We start from the raw sequence: 20,172 nt of genomic DNA, 5'->3' as shown, positions 1-20,172 counted from the left end.
AGTGTGGAGTCACAGACATTTCTTTAAAAGCGTTAGAGCCAAAATCCTACTTCGAGTATATCATGAATTTCCAAGTTTGTTTCTACTCAAAGATATTTTTTTGCAAGCATTTCCTTCCCATCCTATAACGCAAACTTAAAAAATCCTACTATTGTAGTTTTACCCCTGTGTGACTTCCGTGGGTGACACACAGAGTATCACTAAACACGGGAAAAGTTGTTACAGGTCCTAAACCTTGGATGACAGTAGATTGAAAAGCATGGTACAAATAACTGTTCGCATAAGAGTTCAAGAAGTCATTTATTGAGCTGATAGCTCCACGTGGCAATAATACGCATAAAAGTGCCATGGATGTTAAGTTAGAAATGAGCCCTAAGAGGAAGTGGAAATGTAATAAAATCCCAGTCCCATAGTGGTTCCTGGAGAGAGAACCAAAAGTGTTGGTCTGTGGCAGTCCCCAGAGCTGACTCATGTAAGTACGACAGTCAGCCCCAAGTTTGCCCTGATGGATTTGTTAAAGCTGAGCTGTCTGTCTCATCTGACCTTCCTTGCTTAGTTGTGTAACCAGCATGCTTTTATTTGTTCTCCACACCGGCTTGTTCCATAAATGTGCACTGAAGTACAAGGTTTTTTTACGGTGATGACAAATTATCCAACACATCTGTTTCATATCTATTTTCTCTCTGGTGGGAACTGGTGTGATGGCACCCATTAGTGGCTGAAATCTTGCTCCTCAAAAGAGATAAGCAGCCCTGGGCACAACCACTTTGAGATTTCCCTTTCATTTGTATGATGAAGTAGGACGTGTACATCCCAGCTGAAAATGGCACAGTAAAAACAGCCCTAAGCACCCCTAAATTTTGTCTCCAGGGAGAAATAAATCCTGTAGTTCTTTGCTGAACCCTGTTAAAGTTCTCCAAGCCAACACTGGCTATGAGTTGGCCCAGGGGAGTGATGGTGCCCTGGAGACCTTGTTGCTGGAATTGCAGCATTATTTGAATCTCTGGAGGGTGTTGCAGTGTATGAAAACATTTACAGAAGAACGATCAAACAGGCAGTAAATAAACAAACAAATAAATTATTGGCACTGCTGGTTAATAGCAAAGACCTGAGGTTTATTCCTGGCCCTGCCAAACTGCATGTCAGTTTTTCTACTGGTTTCACCTTTGGCTTTCAAAAGTTGAGAGCTGATTGATATTTCTAAATGCTACTTGTCATTCATTTGCAAATAGTCTGAAATTTGAGTTCTTCACAAGACTGGAGATCCAATAGCATGGAAATATCCAACCATGCTTTAGGGGTCTTCTTCACCCCTTTTTTTTTCCATACATACAGCTCTTGGTGATGTTGATGGTAAAATTAGTTGATCAAAAGGAGTAAGGGCAGACACCAGGGCATTTTGTGTCTGCTTTGGTAAGTCTTACAACAGAAATGCTCCCCCTCAGCACCATGTTCATGCCATATAGAAGCTCTGTTTGGTGTGTGTATATTCTCAGCAAATGCTTGTGATCGTCTGGGTATGGTCACAACAAATAGAGTTGGATAATTGTGTCATGACTGATTTCATCACCCTTTTTTAACCTGATTCTGCATTCTTTGATTGAATATCCAGAGTCCATAGGAAAAATACAGACCAGACTCCTCCAGCAATAATCAGCCCATTCTTGTGTATAATATTTAAAGTGAGACAATTTTTGCATGGCCCGGGTTGAGAATTGTGTGGGTCCACCTTGCTGGACAAATAACACCAGTTGGATGCTGGCAGCTGGTCAAAGACTTACAGTGCAAGAAAAACAACTAAAACCTTTTCAATTGTTTCTAACAAATGCATTTCAAATAATACTCCTTCATGGTGGGAGAAACCAGTATATTCAGCCTCTGTGTTTAACCAGAAAAGAGCAGAATTGTGACAGAGAGGCTGAAATGTTCCATGCATCAGTAAATCCTGGCTTTTTAGCTTCTGAAAAATAAGAGACTGCGATGATAAAACTCCCGGTGAATATTACTGTCCTCACCTGCCATCTTTGATGTGGATTGCCAACCAAATCCACCTTTTTCTTGTGGCTCTGTCTAAACATTTGGACAGTGCTGGTGGAATGGATCTTGGTTTCCCAAATTTTTATTTTGCCAGTTTTTCTCCTTGTGTGCCAGCACTGCTGACCCCTGTGTAAATACAGCCACTGGCTCAGGTTGTGTCTACTGAAGCCCTCTCTTGGATGGGTCGTGGATGCTACTGGGAAGGGGCCGGGAGCCCGTATTCAATCAGAATGCAGAACTAAGAGGCAAACGTCACCTCCTCAGTGATCATGTGTTTTGTTTTCTCATTTTTGTGTTTCTTACTGGTTTTCCAAGAAACATGTCAGAACACTGTACAACCGCATGTAATCACCCATTTTAATGCTTTCACCTTTTGCATTTCTTTTTTTTAAAGCTCAAGAATCTGCTGACCTTATTTTCCTTATTGATGGATCAAACAACATCGGAAGTGTCAATTTTCAAGCCATACGTGATTTCCTTGTAAATTTGATTGAAAGCCTCAGAGTTGGAGTTCAGCAGATACACATTGGGGTGGTGCAGTATAGTGATCAACCCAGAACCGAGTTCGCTTTGAACAGCTACTCCACAAAAGCGGATGTTCTGGATGCCGTGAAGGCACTCGGCTTCCGCGGTGGCGAGGAAGCGAACACCGGTGCAGCACTGGAGTTTGTGGTGGAGAACCTCTTCACCCAGGCGGGAGGCAGCAGGATAGAGGAAGCGGTGCCTCAGATTTTAGTGCTGATAAGTGGTGGAGAGTCTAGTGATGATATCCGAGAGGGCTTGTTAGCGGTGAAGCAAGCTGGTGTGTTTTCGTTTAGCATTGGGGTCCTGAATGCTGACAGTGCAGAGCTGCAGCAGATTGCTACTGATGGAAGCTTCGCATATACTGCCCTGGATATCCGTAACCTTGATGCTCTTCGAGAATTATTACTGCCCAACATTGTTGGAGTGGCCCAAAGACTCATTTTGTTAGCGGCCCCAACCATTGTGACTGAAGGTATGTATGTCTTTCTAGACCATTGCATTTCCATGAATCGATGAATGAATGAGCTTTTGCACACTTTGCAGACATATTTAGCTCTTTAATTATCTAAAGGATTTTTTTTTTTTTTTCAATTTATCTCTCTGGTCTGGTTATGGACAAACCATGGGAAAGACAAATAGTCCTGTGGCTAATGTGCAGAAACTCATTGGACCAGTGGGTTATCTTTCAAAAACCATGAGGCTTTGCTGCAGTAAATCACATGAAATTGTGTTTTAAAGGACAGAAGCAGAATATAAAAAAAGAGTATAAAAAGGCTCATATAATCCTTATTGGGGTATCTGAACACCATGGGAATAAACACTGCAGCACTGTCAGCTGTGAAACATTTACGTCATGTGAGCTTACATTGTATGTCAGTTGAAAGTGTCATGAGAATAAAATGTGGCTGGGGAAGCTAACAGGGATGTTAATGGATCCCTGTTTACCAGCATTGAAGTTATCAGCTTGCTAAAACAGTAAAATTCCACACCTCATGGGAGCTGTGGGCTGTCCTGGGGAAAAGGGTGAAATTCCTGCGTTGTTAACTTTGTTAAAAGGCAAGCAGCCCTTAGTGCTTCTGAAGTGAAATCTCTACCTGGCTAACATACATTTCCCTTTGATCCATTAGCTGAGAAAGTTTACAGGTTTCCACAAGCCAAGGGACATCAAAATGCAGGTGTCAATGTTCCACTTAGGTCACTTTGTCACCCTTAAGCCCCATTGACATTATTTCTGGACTAGCATTAGGTTGGGTGCAGCAGAATAAAGAATACCTGGATTTACTGAGCAAGTAGGTGATTACGAGTTTCTCACCTTCTGGGCTTATGACTAATTTAAATTCACTGATGTTTTATGAAAGACACAATATGTCATATTTCAGAGGCCCCTGGAAAGGGCCAGGCTGGAGTTTCTGCACTTCATTAACAGGATACTTAATGCAAACAACACTTTTGGGATCCCACTGCCAGTCTGGAGTTCTGTACACACTGTTCCTCATGATGTATGTTGACATATAAAACTGCATTCCAGATGTCTTCACTGATCTATGTCTAAACATGATTGCTGTCCCATGGCTCAAATCAAAGGGAGGAATTTGCCTAAAAGATCATTTTATGACCTTGGCTTGATTATTCCAGGAAAGAACTTAAAGAGCTTTTTCTTGTAGCATCCTACAAGCACCATATTTAGCTAAGTAAGATGAAGTCAGCATGTCTAGCTAAAAATGTGCGTACTAGGACCCCTGCAAACCTCTCTTTCCTCCCCTCTGATTTTTAACAGTTTGAATGGCGAGATTAAAAATGTGGGTACATTTGGTTTCATCTGCACTTGCCTATTTCTCCCTGAGAATGCCAGCTCATTCGTGGGAGGTACTACAGCAGCGTTGGCTTGTGCAATTACACAGAGATGGATATGCTAAATGGAGGAGTTGCTGTTTTCAAGGGAGCTTTAGGGAATCTCCTGTCTCTAGCACCCATGGAAATCAATTTTGACTGCTCTGCTTGGTTTGCATCAGCATCTTGGAAGCCTGGAGCGTAAAACACTGGTTTGGGAGACGCCACGGTCTGAAGGGGGTGCCAAACCCATTGGGGTGCCAAACCCATTGGGGTGCCATGTGTTCCTGTGAAATACTGAAGTCACCTGGCTTCACTTTAGCTCTCTGGCTGTACACTCATCCTCCTGGGATGAATGGGTATCTCAAAGTGACTTTCTGCCTCTCTTCTCCTCCGTCCTTCAACTACTGGGGGAACCTGGATGATTAAATTAGATGAGGTGCTTCACCAAAGGTAGCTGAGATGGCAATGAGGAGGGAACTATACAGGGCTGGCTTTGATGCTGACACCATTTTACATTCCCAACTTTTGGAGTCACAGATGCAATGCTTTGATCCCAAATCCTTTGAAATTCTTGGGAGACTTGCCATCAGCTTTACAGAGCTTTGGATTAAACACTAGGAGATGTGTACAGCCTTGCTTAAAGGCTTTTGCTCTAATTGCATCCACTGACATTAACATCATATGTTGTTTCTTCTTCTGGGTTTTGGTTTTGGTTCTTGCATTCCTCTAAGGAATCACAGTGTAGGATTTGAGACCTGGAAGAGGAATGAGTAGTGGAGGGAGCTCTTCCTTTCTGGCCTCCCCTATCTTTCTAAAGCCCCTTTGTTGTTTTCCCCAAACCTCTCTATAAAGTCAAAAGCTTCCAGGGTCTCCATTTTTGGGTTTCTAGCTGCCGACAAACTAAGGACATGCTTTGGACTCTCTTCTGGGTGATGCAAAGCAGAGATTTCAACCCTTGTTATCAATTTGAAAAGTTTCCTGTTTTCAACCTTCTCCTCCTTAGAGTAACTGATGAGGAAAAAAACCTGGCTGGAGGGATGAATGTCGGAAGTCACGGCTCTGGGAAAGGGGTCATAGAAACAAATGCTCATTGCTTTGTGAGTAGCTCTATTCTGACAGCCTGGGCAGCCAAATGCAGCTCACTGACAACTCACATGAGACTGTGGCTCAGGGAGGGCATCACCACCATCACTTCAGGCTTGTTCTCATCACTTTGTGCCTGACAGCACCACGGTGGGCAATTTTAAACTTCATTTTTTGATAATTGGTCCTTAATGAAACTCTTTCCAGCACGACTCTGGGAGAGGCTTTTGCAAAGGCTCAGGCTTGCTGGTGGAGGCAGGTCTCTCGAGGTCTGAGGGCAGAGGGGCAGCCGAATCACAGAGGTCCTGCCAGCTCTAAATCACTCCTTGGGGTAGCCCAGCCTCAGGCACTCACCCCTACTGAGAAACCTGACAGGCACCAGCCTTTGGGAGCACTGCTATCCGTGGCCAGCTGGTGTGTGGCCAAGGAGGACTGCAGCCAAAGCTTTGTTCTCTGCTGAAATCCAAAGTAAACAGCCTCCAGGCAGTGGAGCCCTGACGGGCTGAGGGGCTGCCCTTCTACATCCAGGCAGGGCAAGGCAGTGTTTGCTACCGCTTGCCCTGAGGGCTGTGAGGTCCCAAACATGCCAGGTCTCCTCTTCCCCCAGGCTCTGTACTCATCATAGCAGTGAGCCTGGGAGGTGATGGACCTGCCTCCTTGAATATTCACTCCATCTCAGGAGCTCTTAGGTGGGTAGGTGATTTAAGGACCCCTCCAAGTCCATAACACAATGAGTCATAGTGCTCAGCATAACTTGGAAGCAGCACAGGGTTTCTTCTTTAACATCAATGGCATGAAATCAGGGACATGATGATGTGAGAGGGGTCATCTAAAAGATGGTATTAAGATTAGGCCCCGTGATGATCATGTAGAATGCTGTTATCATAATGATATCGGTCTTGCTAATATTTACCTTTCTTAAAATATATCTACTGTATTAAATATGATGATGCTTTGGTTCTAATGATGCACAATAGGGGTTTTTTCCTCCCTAGTTATCCTCCTTCAAACTTAGCCAGGGCACTGGAATGCTCTTCCATGACTGGGCTAGCTGTGCCAAGAAAAATCCTGACTTGTTTTTGTTAGATAAGGAATAAAATGTAGGATTTGAAGACCCGAAATCAGGTATGTTAAATGGAGACCGTTCTTTACTTGTGTCATTGGTCTTTGGAACTAATCTTTTTGAGATGCTGAAGCATGATTCAGATGGTTTCACTGCAGATAGAGGGAGCATCAGCTGCTTATTTTTTCTCCCGTGCCAGCTAAATGCCAAGATTTCTCTTCACTGTTTGACTTTCATCCTTTGCTTTGACATGTATAGACATTATAATATTAAAGTGTGTAAACAACAACATTTTTGCCACTCTTCAGCTCTTCTGTGTTTTAGCAATGGGAAACATTCAGATTTATTATTAGCCCTCTGTTAGAACCTAAAAAGCAATTATGTTTTGAAAGCAAGACCCTTTTAAAGGTGTCGAGATTAACAGTACTTCAAGCAAACAAGAAGTTCTAAACATTGCTGCACTGTTGATATAGAAATGATGCTGAGTGTGGTGAAGACTTCTGCTAACGTGATGTTCCTGTGTTACTTGCAGTTATTGAAGTGAACAAGAAGGATATAGTCTTCCTGATAGATGGCTCAACTGCTCTGGGGGCTGCCCCCTTTAACGCAATTCGTGATTTCGTTGCCAAAATTGTCCAGAGGCTGGAGGTTGGACCCGACCTGATCCAAGTGGCGGTGGCGCAGTACGCAGACACGGTGAAGCCAGAGTTCTATTTTAACACCCACCAGACCAGAAAGGATGTGATGACTAACGTGAGGAGGATGAAGCTCATGGGTGGCACGACACTCAACACTGGCTCAGCACTGGACTTCGTGAGGACCAACTTCTTCACCGGTGCTGCTGGGTGCAGGGTGGAGGAGGGGGTGCTCCCCATGCTGGTGCTCATCACCGGGGGTAAGTCCAGGGATGCTGTTGACCAAGCGGCAGCAGAGATGAAAAGGAACCGGATAGTGACCCTTGCTGTGGGCTCGAGAAACGCCGACCTGGCAGAACTTCAAGAAATTGCCCATGAGAGAGATTTTGTGTTCAACCCAGAGGACTTCCGCCTTCAGTTCATGCAAGCCATTCTACCTCAGGTGCTGTCACCTATCCGGACACTCTCAGGAGGACTGATTGTCCAAGAACCACCCTCAGGTAATTAATTGCCTTTTTCTAATTAAGGAAATATGGTTTATACGTTTGTCAACTCTTATTCTATGCCTTGTGGAGATAACGGGGAAAAAAAAGCATCAAACCCATGTTCCAGCATGGTTAAATGTTGTCTCTTTGTTTAGTAAGTGCATGAACAGGTTGGTGAACTTGGTAGTGCGGTTGTTGTTACACCTTTATCACCCCTTCCTGAAGATTTTTGTCCCGTTTCATGTTTGTCACCAAGGCCTGGATGTGGAAGATGTGCTTTACTAGTTAGGTACCAAAATTGTTCAACAGAGGCTTTTGCCTCGCTTAGGGTTTGTGTAACCTATTAATGGGACACACAGGGAATGTTAAAACCTCGTCCTCAGTTTGAGAATCATTGGTGGTGGGTATTTGCTCAGGAACACAGAAGTTTCTTTGCAGTGTGAAGAACATAAGCCCATTTGTTCGTGGAGATGTCCAGAGAAAGCTACCCTGATGCTGTTGGACTGAGACTCACCCTTTAAGAACATATTTACAGTTTCCTTATCATTTACTAAGCTCAAGCCCTAAGAGGTGTAATCGAGAATGTTGCAGTGTTGTTTTTTAGTCTGTTTAGAAGATGATCCAAAGCCCCGTGGAGCCAGTGGGTTCTTTTTAGTTGGTCTTACCATTGACACCAGTAGACTTTGGAAGCAATCCAAGTGCTAGGGTCATGTCTTTTGAGGGAGTCTCCCCTGCACTTCAAGAGATGTTCTGGGTGCAGAGAGATTTTATACCAAATTTCTCAGGATTTCTTCCCCGTAGAGAAGCTTGAGGTTGAATCCATGCTGCACTAGATCAGATTTACACCTTGCATTCCTATCTCATGGCATTAAAAAACCAGGACTTCTTCCAGCTCCCGGTAAGGTCAATAGTGAGGTTCCCATTGGCTTAGTGGCTGTTGAACCATGTCCATATTTTTTCTACTTTATAAAGTAATTTAAAATTATAAACCAAGTGCAAAAGAAACGGAATGTTTGGAAAGAACCCATAAAGAATTAAAGCCTATGGCTGATCTACATACAGAGCAGACATTTTGAGATCAGTTTACCAATACTTGTCCTTAATTAAGATGAATATCACAGGACTTATCATTTAATAAGCTTTGTTTCAGAGTGTATTTCCTGCTAATACAGTTTTGCATGGCTATACACCAAATCTTGCATTTTTATTTTTCAGTGTAAATTAAAAGTGTTCCTATATTTCCCTGTTTAAAGCTCATTTTTGTGCAGCTTCTCTTTTTTCCAGTCTTTTTGTTCTACTGTACTCGCAGCTATTCACATACATAATAAGCAAGGGATCAGATCCTACTCCTTTAAATTATTAATAGCAGTAAGAAAACTGATTTTGACACTGGGCACTTCCATTTTAACTGGATATTGTCTCGCCCTGAGCCTTGAATGGCACTTTTCTGGGAAAAATTAAAAATACAGGAAACCAAGACAATCTGTAAAATCTGAAAACAATTCCTGTATTCCAAACAGTCCTTTTTTCCCCCTTTTGTTTTCAATATGTCAGTATTTATATATTTTATATATAGGGCAGCATGCTTACAGGGACAAGGCAAGCTGGAGAGATGGATGAATATAGTCATAAACGCTTTAAATAGAAAGATAATGGGCAGAATTAGCAACGGGCATAAGTAAATTTTGAAGAACTCTTTGGAGGAAGGCATCCAGGAGGGATGAATTAGAGGAATTATCAGTTCTATGAGATCTTGTTTAAAATTTTGGCATTTTGGTCTGTGATCTAGACGTGATGTGTTTAGAGCAAAAAAAGCACAGGGTGATAATCCCGTGGTTTCTTGGGGTGTAGATCTGTGTACTGGGGCACAGATGCCATGGATACAGCCCAGGAAGGATTTAACCCTAAAAACAAACTGAGAACTGGCTGGTTACTGCCCAAAGTGGGAAATTTCTCCTCCTTTGCCAGCCCACAAATGGATGTCTGTAACTGCAAACATTAAAGTACATTAAATGCAGAGGTTGGAAGGCAGGTGCCCTCAGGCAACCACTGCAGCGTCATCTGAACCGGCTTCTCTGAGCCTTAGTAAAAGTTATTTTTAATACCCAAAACACCAACCAGTTTAGCTACTTGGCAGAAGTGTTTCCCCATGCAGGTGGAGCCTAACTCTGCCCCACGGGCCAGCCCCTGCTGATTGCACAGCAGGACTGTGGAAGTCACTGCGGGGCAGGACATATCTCTCCACCTCTAGGGATGCACGGGAGCATCGCTGTGGAATGCTCAATAAGGGGGTGCTAGCACTGGTGCCAGAAAGCCATATAATTCCTTAAAGCTTTGCTGGGAAGCCCCAGGTCTATGTGTGGTGACTTGCAGATGAGCAAGGTGTCTGTAGGTATAATTTGATGTTGCTCCACCAGAGTCAATCAAACTGCTTTCTGCTGGTTAAGGATCTGCCCCAGAGCACACAGCTCTGGCAGTAGCAGCCATTGGAAATATCTGCCACAGGAGAGGCTGTTGATAAACCCGACATTCTGAAGAGTTTTCAGTACGAGTTAGAATCCTTCCCTGCCCCATTCAGTCATTTCCATCAAGGTCCTCGTTACCTCTGTGCTGATCACACCCTTGCTCTTCTCTCTCTGTCCTAACAAGGTTTACATGCGTGTACGGCGTATGCTGCATGCACACATGAAAAGAAATTTCCGTTTTTGTTTTCTGTGATGTCTCATGTTGTTTTCTGTGCTCTACTGCAGTTCAAGTAACCAAAAGGGATATCATCTTTCTTTTGGATGGATCACTCAACGTCGGAAATGCCAACTTCCCCTTTGTGCGGGACTTTGTTGCCACCCTAGTTAACGACCTTGATGTCGGCAGTGACAAAATCCGAGTTGGCTTAGTGCAATTTAGCGACACTCCCCAAACCGAGTTTTCCCTATACTCCTACCAAACCAAATCAGACATAATTCAACGTATGGGGCAGCTGAGGCCCAAGGGGGGGTCGGTGCTGAACACTGGCTCTGCACTGAACTTTGTGCTTTCGAACCACTTCACGGAAGCTGGTGGGAGCAGAATAAATGAACAAGTGCCACAGGTCCTAGTCCTGGTGACGGCAGGGAGGTCTGCAGATCCCTTCTTGCAAGTTTCCAATGAATTAGCTCGAGCCGGAGTGCTGACTTTTGCTGTTGGCGTTAGGAGTGCGGATAAGGCAGAGCTTGAACAGATTGCCTTTAATCCAAGAATGGTGTATTTTATGGATGATTTCAGTGGTCTGCCAGCTTTACCCCAGGAATTAAATAAACCTATAACAACATATGTTAGTGGAGGTGTGGAAGAGGTTCCACTCGCCCCAACAGGTAATACCTACCTTCCTTCATGTTGACTGCATTAAGTTAATCTTGTTTAAGTTAATTTCTTCTTTCCAATGTACCCTTTGGCATCTGTCCAAGCCCTGAGTCATCAAAGTGGTTATGGCTGTGCTTAACTAGGTGATCTTTAAGGTCTCTTCCAACCTAAACCATTCTATGAGTCTATGAATACATGGCTTGACACTGGCAGCTCTTAATTTTGTTCAAGTCACTGCTAGCATGCTTTAAAAGCACAGTTTTATGCTTTTTGGTAGGTCAGGACCAAAGGAGGATCCGAGTGAGTCTATGCCCACCAGTCACTGCCTCAGGTGCTCCCTTTCTGTTGCCATAATAGTGCCACAACCTGTAAATGCATTATGTGGACTAAATCAGGCAATGGCAGTACAAGCTTTTGGCCAGAAGGACTGGTGTGGAAAGGTTAAAGTCACATCAAAAGCACAGAGGAGCAGAGGTACAGGTAGAGGAGGCCAAATCCATTCCCAGAACCACTTGGTCAAAGCGATGTTACCAGGCTGTTACAGAGGCTGGATTTGACTCCCTATGTTCAAAGTTATCCTCCAACGTTAAACCCAAAAGCTGTTGGCAGGTTTAACCCTTTTTAAACAGGTATTTTCTCACTAATTCCATTATTGTGGCTGTGTGCTTATGAAGACATAAGAACAACCAGGATTGGTTAGTATGGAAAGACCATCAAGATTAATATGAAAGATGTTAAGACACACAAATACGAGATGCTTGGGTTTATCTTGGGTATTCAATGAGATTAAAAGGGCATCAAATGGAAACAGGTAAAAGTTTTTTTCTCCTCTGAAAGTCATAACTCACCTATGGCTTTAGATGTTCCTTGTGATGCAAATGGGAGAAGGTACAGAAAATGCTTTGTGTATGTGTGTATGAACTAATCTCTATTTGTTGTCTACTGAGCCTTTAAACAGAAAAAAAAACCCCAACACTTCTGTTTTACTTCATGCCTGTATTATTGACATACTGCTAGACCTTAAACATCACTGGATCAGCCAATTTATGACATGATCTGATGTGATACAATATGTGGTATGTCTGTCTGGTGCCTGAATTTATTGGATCTTAGGATGAGGGTGTTCTTGCTTAATTTTCTTCCTCGGATAAATAAGTCAAAGGGGCTGTTTAATCCTGTAGACTTTGAATACTTTGGTAAATGAGAATATTGGAAGATTGAAACCCAGCTGACTCGTAGAGAAGTTTCTAGGTTGATGTGTAAGGAGAAAAATGCCTTCATATCTCTTTTCCCCCTCTTTTCATTTGTGAATTTATTCTAGAAAGCAAGAAAGATATTTTATTCCTGATTGATGGCTCAGCCAACCTCTTGGGTAGCTTTCCTGCCGTCCGGGATTTTGTACACAAAGTCATTTCTGACCTGAACGTGGGTGCTGATGCCACACGAGTGGCAGTAGCTCAATTCAGTGACACCATCCAAGTTGAATTTGACTTTGCCGAATACACGTCTAAGCAAGATATGCTCCTCAAAGTGAAAAGGATGAAGATTAAAACTGGGAAACAACTGAACATTGGAGCCGCGCTTGATGAAACTATAAGGAGGCTGTTTGTCAAGGAAGCTGGAAGCAGGATCGAAGAAGGGGTTCCTCAGTTTTTGGTCCTCCTCGCTGCTGGGAGATCAACTGATGATGTGGAGGAACCATCAGATGTTCTGAAGCAAGCTGGAGTTGTGAGCTTTGCTATCAAAGCCAAAAACGCCGACCTCGTAGAGCTGGAAAGGATCGTGTCCGCCCCTCGATTCATTGTGAACGTCGAGTCCCTGTCTCGGATTTCGGAGTTTCAGCCAAACGTAGTGAACCTGTTGAAAACTGTCCAGCTTCAGCCAACAGGTATAGGGAGCCCTGGGGTTTCCAAGAAGCTGAAAGAAATTACTTACCTGCCCCATCTCAATTGGCAACTGAGGCATTTGGGTCTGGTGGTGTTTGAAACGATTATGTAGAAACTGCTATTGCACTTAGATTTTCCTCTCCTCAGACCCTGATCCAGCAAAGTATTAATGTTCAAATTGAATTTTAAAGATAAGTAAGGAAAAGGCCTTTTGTTCAGCTGGAAGAGCTGCAGTTGGTGCTGTTACATGGGTACAAACCTGAAATAAGAAGGAGTCATTGCCTCAGAGACAGTGTGGTAATTGATGTGCAATGCTGGGCAAGGGCTAGAAGAAGCAGGTACAGGCTTGTCTTGATTTCTTTTTCCATCCTCCCTTTTCTGGAGGAGTGGTAGGGCGTAAGGAGCACTGCAGAGCACTGGATTCGCTCTTGCTCTGTTGTTTCTTACAGGATATGATGGCAGTTTCTAGATTTTGTTCCTACACACCAATAAATTAGATGCTCTTGACTCTATTATGGTTGAAGCTCAGTCGATGAGATGGATTAATTGAAGAATATTAAAAAAAGAATCATAAAGAGGATCACACTGCCACAATTATAAATTCAGTCTGTGGTGCTGGAAATTATGAATGTACAGCTGTGTGATTTCCTGAGGCAGCCCTAATTTGAGCATTACCTTGTCTTCAAACAGGGCGTGGAGACAAGGAAAAGTGTAATAACATCCACATCATCTCTTAAAAAAAGTCCTGAGCAGATGGACTTAGAATCATAGAAACATAAAAAAGAAATAGGTCTGGAAGGGACCTCAAAGTGCCATCTGCTACATACCCTTGCCCCCAACAGGATCTTCTTGTCCAGAACCAGCTGACATTGGTCTAATCTGTTCTGGAAACCCTCTGGTGGAGATTTCCCAGCCTCCATAATCAATCTCTTCAATCCCTTTGATCTATACCACTAAACATTTTCCCTTAATGTCAAACTTCTGCCTCCTTAGTCACAGTTTAAGCCTTTTACATCTCCTTGAACTCGAGAAGGATACAGATGTCAGCTCACTCCCGTGTTTTGAGTGCCATGCATGTCTTGTCTCTGTCTTCATGTCACCAGCTCTGTACCCAGCCCATTCAATCTACCCTGGTAGGCCTTGTAGATCTTCTTCTGCATTTTCACCCTTTCCTCTCCAACATCAGTCTGCTCCAAGTGACCAGAGTGCAACAATGGCATCCCCTGGCCATCCCTTACCCCACCCTTTCCATGCAGTTTCATTACCCTTCTCATATTTGTGCAGCTTCTGCCTCAACAAAGACTTGTGCAGCTAGTGCTCTTGAATTCCACCCTCCCTTTTCAAACCATTTGTGTCATGTCAAGATCATTTTGAATCCCTTGGACCACCAAGGACTATTAATAATTGTGCTATTAGCTCACTGATAGCTGCATCCATCCACTTTTCCTAGTATTCTTGGCTAAAAGAGAGACACTTCGTTAGAGTGTCCATACTTTTTTCTTCTTTATCCACTACCTAGACACTTTTAATAGGACTTTTTCCTGCTCCTGAATTTTAGAGGAAGCATATGAAATAGGGACATACCAGGCAACGTCTGCTCCCTCTTCCCACCTATATTAATGTTCTGGTCGTATGCATTAATCCACCAGGTTTCCAACAGTCCTCTTAAATAATAAATTTGATCTGAAGTCTGCATTAAGAATTCAACTGCCCTTGTTATTTCTTTATATGTCTAGCATTCATAAAGCAGATATTTAAGATTTCCTTCAGAGAGACAGATCATGTTCCTGCCAAGATGTTTTGGGAATGCTGTCCAGCAGTTGGTGTGTTTGAGAGCCAGGGATGTTTTTTGCTTGGTTAAGCCAAAGCTTTGCAGTTCTGCTGATCAGTTGCAGAATCCATCAATAATTCTCTGATCTTTGACAATTCATGGTCTTGGAGGTTTTTTGTTTTGTTTTGTTTTGTTTTGTTTTGTTTTAAAAAAGAATGTTTGGTCACAATTAACTTTTCTTTTTTCCTACCTGAAAATAGTAAAAAAAAAAAAACAACAAGCAAAAAGACCCCAAACCAAACAAACAAACAACAAACTCCCCCCCCCCAGTATCTAACATTTTAGAAGATCATTTCAGCATTTTCAGCTGGATGTCCTTTCCAGCAATTTCTTATTTTTAAGAAATGTGCAGAAGTATTTATGTCTGAGTCCAGTGGTGCCTCAGAAAAGCTCTTCTCTCCCTCTATTCACCATCTCCCCATGAGTACTCCCTGCAATATGTCATTTCATCCAGAGACTCAGAGTTTGCTGTGAGCAAAATATTCCTGATGCCCCAGATTCCTCCTGCATATTGCAAAGCCAAATATCAACTTCCCAGCTCCCTTGGGAGCAGATGGCTTCTCCCAGCCTCAGGTAGGAGATGGCACCCAGAGTCCCTTTGCATCCTATTTCCTATGAATCTATGATTCTATGACCCGGTGGGTAAGGCATGGCATCCACTGCACTGTGGTTTCCACCAACTTCCACCCATCTGCCTCTTCACCAGGGATTGCATCCAATAGCAAAGGAACTGAACCACTTGTCCTGACACCTTGCTTTCCCCTCCCCAAGCTTTTGTACTCCTTTGGTTCGATGTACGCGGAGAATATTAATCACTGCAAAACAGCATCTCACTTATTCCCCCCTTCCCTTACTTGTCTCAAACAGTAGTTGAGAGAGGTGAGAAGAAGGATGTGGTGTTTCTAATCGATGGCTCGGATGGTGTCAGAAGAGGTTTCCCTTTACTGAAGACCTTTGTCCAAAGAGTTATTGAAAGCCTGGACATCGGTCGTGACAAGGTCCGTGTCGCTGTCGTACAGTACAGCAACATCATACAACCTGAGTTCTTGCTCGACACCCACGAGGACAAAGCAGATCTCATCAGTGCCATCCAGGAGCTGAAGGTTATGGGAGGATCTCCTCTGAACACTGGAGCAGCCCTCGACTATCTCATCAGGAATGTGTTCACGGTGTCGAGTGGCAGCAGGATAGCAGAGGGCGTCCCACAGTTCCTGATTCTGCTGACTGCTGACCGGTCCCAGGACGACGTGAGGAGGCCCTCAGTGGTCCTGAAGACGAGTGGGACGGTGCCCTTCGGCATTGGGATTGGAAATGCTGACCTCACAGAACTGCAGACCATTTCCTTCCTACCGGATTTTGCTATCTCTGTTCCCGACTTCAGCCAGCTGGATTCGGTGCAGCAGGTCGTCTCGAACAGAGTCATCCGGCTGACCAAGAAAGAGATAGAGTCACTTGCCCCTGATCTGGTTTTTACATCTCCCAGCCCAGGTGAGAAGATGTTTGTGTCTGCACCGAGAGCCAGCAGCAAAATATGATGTTTAGTAACATCATGGTTGCAACACAAACCAAGAAAAGCAAAGATGGTCGCGGCTAAGACTCCCAGTCAATCTTGGTCTCACTGTTGGTGCACTGCTTAGGGTTGGTTGGAGCTGTGTAATTAAGCTGAGCCACCTTTAAGCCCAGTCTCTCAAGGTGGTCCACACTATATCCACATGGAAGACCCAAAAAGTGAATGGATTTTAAATCCATGCTATTCCTTCTGGAATGGAAATTGCATCATTTAGATGCTACAGGAACACTGTCACACTACTGTAAGTCAAGGTCAGCTCTCTGCTATATGTAAGACATGCTGATTTTTCTTATATTTGCCACCCTCATTCACCAGGGGAAGGGAAATTTGAAGTGGGCAACGGGAAAAGGATCAGATCTTCCATTTCTGGTCTCAACTCGTAATGAAATACAGCCAGTGTATGCCTGAGATGAAGAGTAACCCAGATCAGTCCCTTAGCAGTTCACCATCCTACTCTGTCTGTTCCTAAGCCAGACCACCTTCCTCTATCCTCATTTGTCAGTGAGATATACTGTGATAATTCAAGCTCTGACCTGAATTACCACTGCAAAAAATACTTAATTAGGAATCAAAAAGTCATCCTGGAAAGGCAGAAGCTGAGACAATAATAGGATAGAAACTTTCCTAGAGGACAAACCCAAAGAAAGAGGGGTAGTTCTGAGTGTAAAACCATCCCAGGCTGGCTAGCAACCTGCCCTGAGTAAGGACTATCACCAGGATATGTTTCCTTGGGTAGACATCCCACAAGGAGTTATTGTTCCAAGTGTCCCCTGCTCCCTCTTGCTTCCTTTGCTCTGGAAGTTGCTGTTCTTGCTGCCCCAGGGATATGCCTAGCAGACTGGCCCTGTCTCTGCCTTGGACCCAGAGCTGCCTGCTGGGGCTCCCAGGAGATAATCACAGGCAATGAGACAAGGAGCATCCTCCCCATGGCCAAAGGCAGTGGTGTAGATGACGAGCTTAGCTGCTTTCCATGAGCAATTCCTGGTGCACCTTCTGACCACTGCCTTCTCTCCCGCAGCGGGTGTGAGGAGGGACGTCGTGTTCATGGTGGACGGCTCCCGCTACGCCGCCCAGGAGTTCTACCTCATCCGCGACCTCATCGGGAGGATAGTGAACAACCTGGACGTGGGCATTGACACCACCAGGATCTCGGTGGTCCAGTTCAGCGAGCATCCCCACGTGGAGTTCCTGCTCAACACCCACTCCACCAAGGACGAGGTGCAGAGCGCTGTGAGGCAGCTGCGGCCCAAGGGTGGCCAGCAGGTGAACGTGGGGGAGGCCCTTGAGTTTGTGGCAAAGACCATCTTCACCCGGCCCTCCGGGAGCCGCATAGAGGAGGGCGTCCCTCAGTTTTTGATCATCCTCTCCTCCCGCAAGTCCGACGATGACTTCGAGAATCCGTCGCTCCAAGTCAAACAAGTGGGGGTGGCACCTATGATGATAGCAAAGAATGTGGATACTGAGGAGATGGTAGAGATTTCCCTTAGTCCTGATTATGTATTCCAAGTCTCCAGCTTCCAGGAACTGCCCAGCCTCGAGCAGAAGCTGCTGACTCCTATTGAAACCCTGACTGTGGACCAAATCAGGCAGCTGCTGGGAGATGTGCAACCCCCCATAGGTAAGGTGCTGTCAGGACTGGCTGTCTCCAAGTTGCTACTCAAGTAAATGTTGCCCAAAAAGCCTTCCCTTAAGCTGAGGTTTTCCTTAGACAAAAGCAAATGTGCAGCACATGTACAGTCTTGGAAGGAAACTTTCAGATAGGTGAAAATTCTATTCAAGTACCTAAAATATATTATAACTTACAATTTTCAAGTCAATACGTTGCCTATTTTGGTTTTCAATTCAAATTCTGCAATGTGTACAGTTGCCTATTCCCATCTAGCAGCTCTCTAGGAAACAGACATAAAGCTGGAAACATTGACAAATCCAGATTAGAGCATTAATGAACAAAACAGGTAAGGCTCTAAGTGATGCGTGCTTCAAATATCAGACAGACTGTTAGCACACACATGCCCACTTGCACACAAGCCCTTTTTGAGAGGTGCCCTGGAACACCATGACTAAAATTGGCTAAAATTTTAGCTGTGTGGCTTTACCTCACACGAGAGCAGATAGTGCAGAAATCCTCCAGCAAAGCTTCAGCAAAAGCTTGGCACACCAGTAATTTCCTCTCTTCTTGCTTCCCTGCAGATATTTCTGGTGAGGAAAAGGACATTGTCTTCCTCATTGACAGCTCGGACAGCGTTAGGCCTGAGGGGCTTGCTCACATTCGGGATTTCATCAGCAGGATTGTTCAGCAGCTGGAAGTGGGGCCAAACAAAGTGCGAATCGGGGTGGTGCAGTTCAGCAATAATGTCTTTCCTGAGTTCTACCTGAAGACCCACAAGTCCAAAAATGCCGTCCTGCAAGCCATCCGCCGTCTGAGGCTTAGAGGGGGCTCCCCCCTGAACGCTGGCAAAGCCCTGGACTATGTGGTGAAGAACTACTTCATCAAGTCTGCGGGGAGCAGGATAGAAGATGGAGTGCCCCAGCACCTCGTCGTCATCCTCGGAGACCGGTCCCAGGATGACGTGAACAGGCCTGCTAATGTGATCACCTCAACAAACATCAAACCCCTGGGTGTTGGAGCCAGGAATGTGGACAGGGACCAGCTGCAGATCATTACCAACGATCCTGAGCGTGTGCTTGTGGTACAGGACTTCCCAGGACTCTCAACTTTAGAAAAGAGGGTACAGAGGATCCTTGAAGAGCTTCCAATACCTACGACAGAAACACCTGGACCATTCTTGCCTGGTAAGGCTGCTGTTCTTCCTGTAGACTTTTCTTAACAGAGCACAGATTGTATCTGTACAATGTGAAAATGATTCCATGATTACACCTTTTGATTCCCATCCCTTTAGTCACATTGATAAAAAGAACACTTTGAAACACATTTTGCTGAGCGTAGGAAAGAATAGAATTAAATTAGAAAGGAGATAAGGGTGTCTATCACAAAAACAAGTAATGCTGTATGAAGTGTTATACAAAATATTTCTTCTTGTGTGGATGTAAAATCCTACCAAGGGTCGATGAAACTAAAATGGTAGAAAGGAGAGAGAAACTTTACCTTGCAAAGTGATGCTTCACAAAGCACTAAGCCATTTAAATATTATAGATGCTGCAAACAATTGTTAACAACTGTGTTTGCTTTGTGATTTTTTCAGGAGGTAAAAAGCAGGCTGACATTGTGTTTTTGCTGGATGGCTCCATCAATCTGGGGAGAGATAACTTCCAAGAAGTTCTTCAGTTTGTCTACTCTGTGGTGGACGCCATTTATAGGGATGGGGACTCTATCCAGGTAGGACTGGCCCAGTACAACTCAGATGTCACCGACGAGTTTTTCCTCAAGGACTACTCCACCAAACCTCAGATTTTAGATGCGATCAACAAAGTCATCTACAAAGGCGGGCGAGTGGCAAACACTGGTGCAGCCATCAAGCACATCCAGGAAAGACACTTTGTGAAGGAGGCCGGCAGCCGAATCGACCAGAGGGTGCCCCAGATCGCCTTCATCGTCACGGGGGGGACGTCCACGGATGATGGGCCGAGGGCCTCCCAGGAAATCACGCAGAAAGGCGTAAAGGTATTCGCAGTGGGCGTGAGAAACATTGACCTGAAGGAAGTCAGCATGTTGGCCAGCGAGAGCGCCATGAGCTTCAGAGCATCCACAGCCCAGGAGCTGTCTGAGCTCAATGAGCAGGTCCTGGTCACACTGGAGGCCGCTATGGAGGAGACACTGTGCCCAGGAGTAACAGAGGTGACAAGAGGTAAGCACAATTCTTTTGTAATGTGCTGAGGTCGTTCCCAAGGGTGGCTTTAAATATCCAAAGTGTTTTGTTGGACTTA

At 44.5% G+C, this 20,172-nt stretch overlaps 1 protein-coding gene across 7 annotated transcripts in view; it reads left to right on the top strand.

Annotated features, from left to right (window-relative positions):
- COL6A3 (collagen type VI alpha 3 chain) overlaps window positions 1–20,172 on the top strand; it is a 60,859-nt gene that overhangs the window by 10,952 nt on the left and 29,735 nt on the right. For 4 of the 7 annotated variants that reach the window (XM_027667844.1, XM_027667843.1, XM_027667842.1 and 1 more), the window contains exons 3-9: window positions 2,432–3,034; window positions 7,074–7,676; window positions 12,322–12,888; window positions 15,585–16,205; window positions 17,306–17,905; window positions 18,478–19,080; window positions 19,491–20,093. In XM_027667844.1, coding sequence (XP_027523645.1) covers window positions 2,432–3,034; window positions 7,074–7,676; window positions 12,322–12,888; window positions 15,585–16,205; window positions 17,306–17,905; window positions 18,478–19,080; window positions 19,491–20,093 — 4,200 coding nt within the window. Of the gene's footprint in view, window positions 1–2,431; window positions 3,035–7,073; window positions 7,677–10,411; window positions 11,012–12,321; window positions 12,889–15,584; window positions 16,206–17,305; window positions 17,906–18,477; window positions 19,081–19,490; window positions 20,094–20,172 lie in introns of all 7 variants that reach the window. The other 3 variants (XM_027667848.1, XM_027667845.1, XM_027667847.1) reach the window with 3 other exon arrangements.

The sequence above is a fragment of the Corapipo altera genome, unplaced genomic scaffold, assembly GCF_003945725.1.
Source record: "Corapipo altera isolate COAL_440 unplaced genomic scaffold, ASM394572v1 354, whole genome shotgun sequence".
NCBI lineage: Eukaryota > Metazoa > Chordata > Aves > Passeriformes > Pipridae > Corapipo > Corapipo altera.
The sequence above is the reverse complement of the archived record's forward strand: the minus strand, read 5'-3'. Positions and strand labels throughout refer to the sequence as shown.